The sequence below is a fragment of the Cottoperca gobio genome, chromosome 8 (genome assembly GCF_900634415.1).
Source record: "Cottoperca gobio chromosome 8, fCotGob3.1, whole genome shotgun sequence".
NCBI classification, from domain to species: Eukaryota; Metazoa; Chordata; class Actinopteri; order Perciformes; family Bovichtidae; genus Cottoperca; species Cottoperca gobio.
The window spans coordinates 10,212,541-10,224,548 of record NC_041362.1 but is presented as its reverse complement, the minus strand read 5'-3'; the positions used below and the strand labels follow the sequence as shown (position 1 = coordinate 10,224,548).

Sequence of the window (12,008 nt, the reverse complement as noted above, 5' to 3'; positions counted from 1 at the left end):
TTGTGAAGCTTAAACCATTAAATGTTTGGCCTTTTAGCTTAAAAAAAATGTGAAAATAGTTAAGTTAATTATTATATTAATCAGTTAATCCACTAATTCTTTGAGTTGTACTTGCGTATACTGCTGGATACTTTAATTTATGATAAAACATTTCATAAGCTGTTCCTGTGTAACTAAAGCTAAATAAATCTAGTGCAGTAAAAAGTACAATAATTCCCATTGAAATGTAGTGGAGAAGAAGTATCTAGTGGCAAGTAAAGCAAAAGTACCTCATGTGTATCTAAGTAATGGTACTTAGTTACATTCAACCACTGGCTGTGGATCAGTGTTTTTACCTGCGGGTCCCTCTTTTGTTTGTCATGTGATGATGTACATTAACACTATTTCTACAGGAGCTGGAAATGTGTCAAGGAATGCAGCAACACAGAGTTATAAATACTTAATACTCAATAATAGGCTTTGCAAACACAATACATCTTGGTGAGTAACATCAAATGCAAACAAACTTGTTTTACAAGAAGGATTCAGCACTTTTAAATGTTCATTCTTTTTCTCTTTCATTTATTTCCTTACTTCTATATTTCTTTAGAATTTGAAACCACAAAACTGAACATGTCAGGGAAGCAACATGTAATTAAATTAAGTAAACAAATCCTTTGCATATGTTGCGATCCCAGTGTACACGTGTATAAAACAGAAAGGAGTCCATATAAACATATTTGAAATTATGACAGAAATAAGGTTGAGAAATACTGAAAGAAATGACATTACACAGAACATTTGTTTAGTAAACTCAGTTTATTCCAATAAAGATTACTGCACCCAAAACACATACTAAAGGATAGACCATTACCTCCCAAACTCATCTCCAGTTCCTTGTAATACATCAACATATTCTCCCATGAAGAAAAATGTATAGTAGTTATACCACATTGATAAATCAATTCAAGATCAATTGGCGTGTGCCACACAATACACTGCATCTTTACCAAGAATACATCGTTCTGAATCCATTATAATTTAAAGTTTACTGACATTTCTCATTCTCTGTTTGGTCAGAAGACCAGTACCAACGTTTGTCCTGATGAGCATTTATTCAAAGCTACAAAAGTACAACATTGTGCTATTTTAAAAGGTAACAGCAAAAATAAATATGTAACAGTTTTATTGTAGTGATTTCTTTTTACTAATAGGCATATATACTGTTCAGACAGCAGTCAACATTTGTTCTCTTTTTCAACATATCTTGAAATGAGCAGCCATTTCAAGATATGTGCAAAGTGCAAATATAGAAAACTTGCAGATTAGATCAAAAATAAATATTCTGTATTTGACTATTATGGCTGTTGGCTGTTGTAGATACTTTACACTTATATCGAATGTCTACATAGAGATAATGACACTTCGATATTTAGAACAATATGTAATAATAATCTTTAGGCTTTAGACGTACAGGGAGTCTTTGTGCTTATACAATCTGTTACATAAAGTACATTCAAGGGTCTGAATCCACTGAATCACACCCACTGAGCCTCAGTAGTGCTGATTTAAGGCACACTCAGCGATTTTAAACTTTTCTACATGAAAGTCTCGCTCAGTCTTGAAGTTTCACATTCACTCTCCTTCTCCTGGACCTTATCTTGCTGGTGGGTCAACAGAGAAAACAAATGAATACAATGTGGAAACATTTTCACAGATTTTAAAATGAACGTGAGGAGACTTTTAGAAAACAGGATGACTAAACAACTTTGATTTTATTGTATCACCACAACCACATTTAACAGAAGCGTTAGATGCGGCTTTAAATATAATGTACACTTGAACTCAAATTAATGACATATGATTGATTATTATAGATTTCCATCAGGTGATGTAGGGCCTACATTGTAGGCTACTGTATATATCTTTAAGGCTGAACTTACCTTGCAGTGGAGGTGGTTGAAATGGTGATACAATAAAATCATGCGTGTGGTCATCTTCTGTTCACAATACACTCCAAATCATTGGTGTTCATTCACCAAACACCTCTTGCTGATTCCTCAGTACATTACCTTTGTCAGATTCTGGTAATAGCGTCTCAGGACGTTGGAGATGGGGATATAAAGCACATTAACGGCGACTGAAACCATGACAGAGAAGAGGGCGATGCCAGACAGCACAGAGAGCAGAGTCAACCCGCCTACAATCAACAGGAACACTGACAGACACACAGAGAAATAGTAGAGATTAGATATAATAAGTTAAGTAAAAAGTTATGTGAGATAAGTACATTTTAGCTTGGAGAAGACAGAACATTTATGTTGAGATGATCAGACATACCTTCAAAGAAAACAAAACCTACTGCCGACATAATAATGGTCACAAGAGCAAAAGAGAGGAACATTCCGACAGGCAGAGCAGCCATGGCGCCGAACATCAACACTATGAGAGCTAAGAAAGGGTGGCTGCTCAGGTACTGCCCGATTCTTGTATTTATCAGCTGTGCTACCTGTTAAAGAGAGAGAGACAAGATGCAGCTGTCACTGTCAGTTAGCTGGGAGGGAACACAGTCCCCTGTGCTGATGAGAAAGCAAACATGTACACAAAATTAAGATAACAGGAAGATTGTTGGACAGATGCAGGCGCTTAGTTTTGTGTTACCTTGTGGTCATCATAAAAGTGGTTCAACCGTGTGGTCAAACCTTCAAACATCTGATGATTCCCAGTCTCACTGTTTATGTTGTTGTGCTCCATCTTCACACACCACACTGAGGACATAAGGAAAATCTAGTTAGTGCATTTCTTTTTTTTAAAATTCAAGTTTAGATAGAGACTCAAGGATTCAAGTGATCAACAGTGACTGTAACTTAAGACAAGCCTTTAGTTAACTAACAGCTGTCCTGTGTTACACCATCAATAACTCTGAAAACATTTAACAAAGTTAAGTTTACAAGTACAAACCTGAAAAAGGAAGGACACCTGGTTTGATTCTCAGCTCACAACATATGAAACTGTCTCCTGCAGTTGCCTCAGACAAACCAACAGAAGCAACACACCCTTCTTAAAAACACACCTTCTTCTTCTTCCTCCTCCTACTTCCTCTTCTGGATTCCTGGTAGAGTTTAAAATGCATGTTGGTACTGTTGCTGCCATCTACTGTTCACCTAATATGTTTCAGCACAACACTGGAGGCTTTATTTCTCTGAAGAATCACTTCAGTGCCATGCATCTACATTTCATAAAATATGTAGTATCCTAATTAAAATAGGCAAGATCAGTATAAGACCAAACTATATATCAAAATACTGATACTGAATTTTGCTAAAAAAAACCCAAAAAACAAAAAACAACAACAATATAATAAATAAACAGCCTAAATAACCAGATACTATATTTGTTTATTTATGGTATACTTGTGGAAATAATATGGAATTAATTCAGTGGAAATAATACTGAAATATAAACTGATTATTATTATTATTATTATTATTATTATTATTATTATTATTATTATTATTATTATTATTATTATTATTATTATTATTATGATTATTATGATTATTATTATTATTATTATTATTATTATTATTATTATTATTATTATTATTATTATTGTGATTATTCTATCTATTTCATGAGACAGGTACTGAAGGGATAAGTAGCTCAAAAGTTGCAAGTAATCACAAACTGTCTCACATTTTGGCACTAGACCTTCATCAGGCAAAGATACACTGTTAACATAATCGTTATTTATCACAATGTACAATTTATTAGTGTGATTATAACACATTTCTAATATTTAATCCCAGTGTGTGGGATTTGGCGGCATCTAGAGTTGTGGTTGCAGATTGCAACCAAATGAAAACTCCTCTGCTCACCCCTCCGTTTACAGTAAAGAGCCTCCGAGTGCAAGCAAAACCGCTGCAACGCCGTAGTATCGTTTCAGGAACTTCGTCTCGCTCAGAGGCCATCCTTACCATAACACTATTAGAAGCAATGAAATGCAGGCAGCAGCTGGAATTACCGCAGTTTTACAAACGTGTAAAAACATGAAAGGCTCTAGAGCAGGGGTATCAAACACATTTTAGTTCAGGGGCCACATACAGCACAATTTGATCTCAAGTGGGCCGGAGTAGTAACATCAGAGCATAATAACATATAAATAACGACAACTCCACATTTTTCCCTTTGTTTTAGTGCCTCAGTTTATCCTTTAAACATGTGCATTACAACGTACAGATCACAGTGTATCTACAAAGGCACTAAACATTTAGTCACAGGTATCTGGAACAGTATTTTACTGATCAAAACAACACATTTTTACACTTTGCAAAGTCATCCCGCGGATTGGACCCTCTGGCGGGCCGGTTTTGGTCCCTGGGCCGCATGTTTGACACCCCTGCTCTAGAGCCAGAGTTTATCCGTTGTGAGCTACTGTAGACACATGGCGGTCTCCGTGGAAGACAACCCACTCCCTACGTAGACATCAACAAAAACACAACACATTCTTAGTTTGAGGTGAAAATAAATAATTAAAAAGATTTATTCATTTTAATTAAAAGAAAATGATGAACATTACATTCCATTCCTGCTAATAGATCCCACTTCACACTGGCCCTTTAAAAGACAGTTACATACACATTAAAAAGACAGGAGACCTCTGAGTGTAATCTTGCCAGTTTCTCACTTTGTTGCATTTTGCTAATAATAATACATTATATTTGTAAGCGCATTTCAAGTCACCCAAGGACACTTTACGAAACCAGATAAGACGGCTAATACATAATAAAAGATAACAGTGGACCGAAAATTGATAACAGTGGGATTGCCCATCTACATTGATGTTTTACCACACGTACAACCACATATCTTTTCCTCCTTCGCTGGCATATTACTCATCGTCATTAAAGGACCGTTGTCATTAATTATGATGGATGTCATGGCCAGCCTTCTCTGCTTCTGCCTAATTGCGCCATAAACCACCGATCGTCTTTATTGGACAGGTGAGGAATTATCAAATGATTGTTTGTGAAATAAAGGAAACTCTTTCTGTCTTATTTTCTCTCAGGTGACTTTTGCCACAAATTGAGGAATCAAATAGAAAATACTTTGCGGACTGTTTGTATGAGATAAGAAGCCACCCATTGCACGCTATTCAGGGATACACAGCGAAATCACAACAGTATTTCTCCTGAGAGCCAGCAGAGTGGGTTCTGAATTTACTTCCAAGCAGTCTGACTGAAACTGTTCCTTAGAAATAATGATCACACTTTCTTCCCTTCTGCTCCGCACCGCTATTAGATGGCAACAGCCGCAGACTTCTCAGTGCGACTGATCAGAATATTAAATCACTGAACTTTACCACTACCGCTGATTACTTCTTCAATCAAAGATATGAGTTGCCACGGCCACCCACATATTAAGTTAGCCCCTAGAGTTTTTGATACTATTAAATATATGTGGGCACATAACAGATACATTGCAGTGTGATCTGTTTTGAGCTACACCAAAGAGAGATACCCCTCGGGACCTGTGATGACAACTTACTGTAGGCCTATTTGGACCATTTACAGCTGCCGGCCATACTAATTAATCTCTCTGTTTTTGTATTGAGTACAGGGGAATGATTTGGTAAGAGAGAGACTGCATCAACAGTACTTCTCCAGACTGCTAAACACAATGCACTCAGTGAACCAAGACTTCATGTGCACAAGTGTGTGTGCTTCTTCTCTACACACAAAACAAGGACTTCCCAATAATTACATTTTTCTTTCTGCTGTCTGCTTTTTACTCCAGGCTTTTAATTTCATGACTCTATTCCCCACGTGTCTTTCTTGTATTTTGGAGTTTGCCGCAGCCTGGTTGCGGCCATGCTTAACCACACGTCCGCCCACTTCTTCACTTGATAACAAGGCCTGACTGGCAGTTGGATGTTCAACAGCTGACCTCAGTTTCCAGTGAAAAGATTCATCTTCTGTCACAGCTGCTGCAGCTGGGAGGAGGTTAAATAGTTTTACACTTCTGCTCCGTACAACTTACTAACTGTATACGTATGTACCATTTAAAACTAGTGCACGTGTTTCATTAGCAAACCATAAGTATATGTTAGTATTACATTAATTTGTTGTGTTTAATGTTAAGGTTAAATGTGACATGACTAATTCTGATGAATGAAACACATGTTGGTCCAATGAGATGTTGACCCAAGTGAACTTAACCCAATTCAATTTAGTTGGACCAACATAATTGCTTATTTAATCATGTGGAAATACAGAAGACTTACAATTATTCAATAATTTAGATGGAAAAAGAGCCAAGATCAGAACGGTGTTTAACATAAATATGTTTGTTGTGCTTTCCTCTTCTGTAAATCATCTTGCGACCCCTCACATATATGTTATATATATATATATATATATACATATATGACCCTTTGTGGGCTCATTATGCTGAGTATATACATACTTTACTGTTTTGTAAACGGATTCAATACTTATTTTATGTTTTCCCAGCTAGGAAGCTCCGTTTCTTCTTACCACCACAAAACATGTTTATAATAAACTTGTTTTCTTGTTCAACAAAATAAGTAACAGAGTTGTTCCATGGCTCCTGAGACAAATTACACTCCTCGACTTGAGGGTAGATGAAAATTGAATGTTCTTGATGTCTCCCATATACCTGTGGTGCAAAGATATATCTGAGCGTCTCAGAGCAAATTGACTTTACCATATGTCTACTGGCACGTGCCGAGACGTTCAACATATTGCAGCCAGGATGTGATTGATGGGCTGTCAGTAAATTCCAATTTACATCTCCTGATTGTAAAAACTAATCACTGTGAGAGGAGGGACTTAAAGAGGTCGGAAATCTCCTGTGGATCCATGTTAACTGATGCATGTCCACCTAATGTTTGGCCTCTAAAATGATATCATGTGCACATTATTGACGTCTGTCCCTCACTGACGTGCTGCAGTCAACATATGCCGTGTTTCATGAGAAAACAAGAGGGGCCTGGAGGTGTTTTTTCGCCCTTGTCACGCTCGATACCCACACCTCTCCACCACACTATCCGTCTCTATCCATCCAGTGCTCGGTCAACAACTGGCCACAGGAGAACACAATGTCTTTGGAGTCTGCCCTGTGTCAAATAGGATTGTTCTTATTGTCAGTGGTTGTCATTTAGCCAGATGAAGGGGAGGCACTTTCGGTTCCTGCTATGACCGGGGAGAGCAAGAGGCTCAAAGGGAGCTCCCTGGAAGATTAAATGAGTCAGAGTCCTTGTAAACCTATAGGTTAACCAACAACAGCAGCATCACTGCACACACAGAGTACACACAGGAGGATTGTTCATTTTTACACTGTTAAAATAAGCAATACTGAGAGATGTATGTTTAAGACATAACTACAAAGCTAGGGCTATCCGCTATCTAACTTTTCGTTGTTTAATTTAGTATTCAAACCTGAGGCTAGAAACGACAATTCTCCGTTAATTATCCAGGATCATTGGCTAGGACTAGTTGCAGTCTCCGCTTGTTGCCTGGCAACCAGTCCTAACCAACATATAGTCAATCACAAAGCTAACTCCCTGTAAAATGGTGAATTGTTGTCTTTACTTTTAGTTTTTTGTATGGATGAAAACATTTAAATTCAACATGTTAATTAGATACAACATCTTACGAACCACCCAGCTAGAAGTGCCAGACCTGCCAGATCTAATGCCACCAAGGGCGGAGTGACCACCGCATGAGGAGAGACAAAATGGGACCTAATCCATCCCAGCTAGAACATGAGGCTATTTCACTACCCAGCCTGCTCCTGGCTGATGTCCGGTTGCAGGAAAATAAGATGGATGAAACAAGGCTCTGGCTCACCCAGCAATGGGAGATCAGAGACTGCTGTGCGCACATTTTACGAGACCTGGCTCCTTCTTGGCATCCCAGATTAAGTTACCGCACTTGACAGGCTGACTGCAGGACAGAGGCGGACGCTCAAACAAGTTGTAACTGTTTTTGTTCGGTTTTTTTTTGTCATGTTTTTCTTGTGTAGCATAATGGACTAAACTACAATTGCATTTAGTTGTGAAACCCTGTGTTGCATAATGACAATAAATAATCCTTGAATCCTTGAAGTAGTGAACAGGCCAATCTTTATCCCCTTGTTTCCAGTCTTCATGCTAAACTAAATTAGCGGCTGCTGGATTAAACTTCATATTTAGTCCAGTTTGGATACAGAGCCAACAGATCCACAGAGGATGCCTTCACCACTGTCCTCCACTCAGCTCTCACACATCTGGTGCTCATACCTCCTCCACTTGTGTTGAACACTGGAGCCCCCCAGGGCTTTGTGTTCAGAACCCACCTGTAGACGCTGAAGACCCATGCCTGCAGCCTGCCTCGACATAAAGAGAACTATGTTGTGAGGTTCGCAGATGACACTACCATCAACAACCAGATTTCAAACAACGAGGAGACTTCATATAGAGAGGAAATCAACAATCTTGCAGAGTGGTGCTCAGAGCAAAACGTATCCCTTAACATAAGCAAAATCAAGGAACTGATTGTTGATTTTAGAAAAAAGGGTTGAAGACACACACCTGTCTACATCAATGGAGCTGAGGTGGAACAAGTGAACGGTTTTAAGTTCCTAATAGCATCATAAAAAACCTGACATGGTCATTTCACATCTCAATCTGCAAAGTTCTTGTTAACTTTTACAGAGGAGAGATTAAAAGTATCCTGACCGAAGACATTACAAATAGGCATAGGTTGTGCACGTCCCAGGACAGGAGGGCTCTGCAGCGTGTGATTAATCATTAATAACATCTACAGAGCATCAGTGATATTGGTGGGATGAGGTGCCTGCAAAGAGGCAAAATATATTAAAGGACAATACTCACCCAAGTCACAGCCTGCTGCCATCTGCCAAGTGATACAGAAGTATCTGCTGCCGAACCACCAGACTGCAGAGCAGCTGCTTTCTTTAGGCTGTGAACTCGTTCTCCACACTCAACAAATATTTATTTTTATTTTTATTATGTAGCAGAATAGGACTATATTGGCATTTTGTTGCACAACATGTGTTGTACAATGACACTAAATTATCTTTGTATGTTAATTGAGCCAAACATCAGGATTCTTTTGATTATCATCCACCTCATTATGGTCAGTGATTGAATTTGCAATATTTAATCAGCGTGTTTCCCACATTCAATTATAATGAATCAACAGCGCCGCTGCAGTCTATCAGAACGCAAACTTTGAATAACAAAGCAATGTGGAATTTTTCAAAAGTTGGGTCAGTGGGTTTACAAAACAGCACCTGAAAGAAAAATGAACCTGATCAGCAAAATGTTGTGGCACTCTGTTGTTTCTACTGTACTCCTCATCAGATATGCATGTGGCTTCAGTGCTTTGATGGATTGCTGTTGCTGCCATTCGTTCTTGCATTTTGATACACTGTTTGAGTTATGATTAAACAGGGAGACGTTTAAAAGCTGAAGCAGGATTAGTGACAGCTCCCGAGAGAGGATAGAATAAAAAGTAGGAGGAAGAGGTCATTATTAAAGAAAGGTAATAGTAGAGTAATACACCCTCATCCATTATTTGCTGCACCTTTGTCTGAGTCTGAGTCAGAGGAAAAGGATTAAAAGGGCTAAAAACATTGAGCGGCAAGAGGAGTTCCTCTGTCTCATTAAACCTGCAACCATCCTTTTGCATTTTCCATTACTTCACAATGTGTCCCTGAGGAATGACCTGTAATGTAAAGGAAGGCAGGGAGAGTGTCTTCTGTCCCTGGGCCAGAGCTTTAATGTCAGCTGCTGGACTCGCTCATTAAACCTCACTTGATTATTTTAAACCAAGAGGAGGAATTCCTGCAGCAGTGTGTGTTTTGTACAGGAAACATAACTTAGGATCTATCATATTTCATGGGGTTTTAAGGGTTGCTGCAGTGCACTACATGGTAGAATACCCTCTGATCAAACTGTTCAGTGGTCTTTCACTAAACAAACCTTTTATGATGCAAACAATAACAAATGTTGTGTCAGGTGCATGTGAATAATATCTCACCTATACAACAGTATTGCTGTCAACTTCACAGGTGACCTTTTGTGTCTGTAGATGTTTAGACTTGCTGATTGTGTGATGCTCTAACCACCCTGAATCAAACACTACTCCAACATCAAGGTGGTGTGGTTAGCTAGATGAAAGCCGAGGAGGTTGCACATTAAACAGGCAGGCATTCAGAGCCACAGGCGAGGCAGCGAGGGACAAGGGCGAGGTGTGATGAAAGGGGGATTAGCATGGATTCATCATCTCTCTCTATCACAGGAAAGCCATGAGTGCTACATGAGGCGACTCTGCGATTGTTAGGATAAGAGCTCAGCAGGCTTGTTTGTTAATGTCGCACAAAGCAACAAAGCATCGGGGCCTTTGTACCTTACACACTCTCGAATGATCAATGATTCAATGACTTTTAAAAAGTTTAAGTATAAGTGAAATCATACAAAAAAAGAATAAGCTGTTTGAACTGGGATTTATGTTTTAGGTCTCAACCCATTGGTTCGAACTGCTTAAGTCCAATTTTCCCTTTTAGTAAGTAAAACCCTTGAACACTTGAAGGGTCGTTAGGGGGGCATTTCTCATAAACATATTCTTGACTAAATAAACATCAATATAAATTAAATTAAAGGTACCATAGGGAGTATTTTGACCACTAGTAGCGCTATGGAGCAATGCTTTTTGAGCAGGTCTCCATTTTCATGTTTATCTGTAAAAATATTCAATCACAAATCTCAGACTCAGAAAGTTATGTGGGTTTAAGCAGTTATGTTTGACTGCACAGCATTAAGTTTGGGGATAAGTTAAAAAAGGCATTTTGCATTTCAGGAGATTTTACTACTTAGAAGATGCTTGTTTGCATTTGCACTTTAACTCACAGTGTCCCTGAATATAATAAAGTTAAAGAACCACTTTGAAGAGTGATCACCCCCAGAGTATAATGTTTTCACTGTGAAGGTGTAATTTTCCACCAGATGCAGTCGGAGTCAGAATGAAGCTCAGGTGTAACACACTTGTGGCTGTAATTCTGTTGATCCCAATTATTACTGATGTCTTCTGCCGTGTCAGTCAATTATCTGTGTGTTGATAATCAATTGTTGCAAATTTTTCTGAGATTTTCTGCATGAAGGACGTGAACCTCATCAGTTTAGTCACAACACAGAGTGTTGCCGGCTAGCCTCCCTATTTCTGTTTTATTTACTTATTTTTCCAATCTCAAACACTTGGTGCGACTGTACAAAATATGATAGCAGTTATTGCTCAGTAAAGAAGATGAGTTGAGTATTTCGGCGAGAGCCTGAGGCGGTCATAGAGACAGACACCTACATCACAGGCAGATACGGGGTGGAAGCAATAACAATATAATGCAATTCAATAGAACAGCTCTGCAATGAATTCGACCTCCGTGAAAGAAACACACCAATGTGCTGAAATACCTATATGTTAGAAAATACAATGCAGTTCAGTACAACAGCACAATAAATGTGAACGCAATGCAGTCAGTAGTAGATGTTGCAGGGTCATTTTATTGGATTTCTGTTATTGTGTCCACCCCCCTTGCAGATAAAAGACACTTTACATGAGCAGCTTATGATTTAAACACTTTAAAAGCTCCTCATTGTGCCTCGTCAAGGTTAAGTGGAAGTGTTTGGGCCATTAAAAGCTGAGAAAAGCACAAAGTGTTTCATCTAGAACTGAAGGATCTTGTGATGCAGTAAAAACTGCAAGAGCAAATTATTTTTGCCCGGCACATAAATAATAATCATAATAATTCCTAGAACTTTATTTCAATCCATTAATTTTCTTCAACATCTGCTGCCTTCTGCTCAGAAAGTTTAAAAGTTCTGTGTTCGCTCTATTAAATACATTTATGGCATTACAGTAGCATCAAATCAAATTAATCACTGTAGGTAGTGTGAGAGGGTTGGTAGCACTTCTTATGATACTAAGAGCCACTAAGACGCAGTTCTA

At 38.5% G+C, this 12,008-nt stretch overlaps 1 protein-coding gene across 1 annotated transcript; it reads right to left on the bottom strand.

Moving 5' to 3' along the window:
• Positions 1 to 785: 785 nt before the first annotated feature.
• Positions 786 to 3,079, bottom strand: LOC115012543 (promethin-like). Its single transcript, XM_029438210.1, has 5 exons — positions 2,941 to 3,079; positions 2,641 to 2,747; positions 2,320 to 2,488; positions 2,052 to 2,197; positions 786 to 1,643 (listed from the first exon to the last, which is right to left on the bottom strand). Exons 2-5 carry the CDS (start codon positions 2,731 to 2,733, stop codon positions 1,578 to 1,580), a joined length of 474 nt encoding a protein of 157 aa, XP_029294070.1. The 5' UTR covers positions 2,734 to 2,747; positions 2,941 to 3,079; the 3' UTR covers positions 786 to 1,577.
• Between the last annotated feature and the right edge of the window lie 8,929 nt (positions 3,080 to 12,008).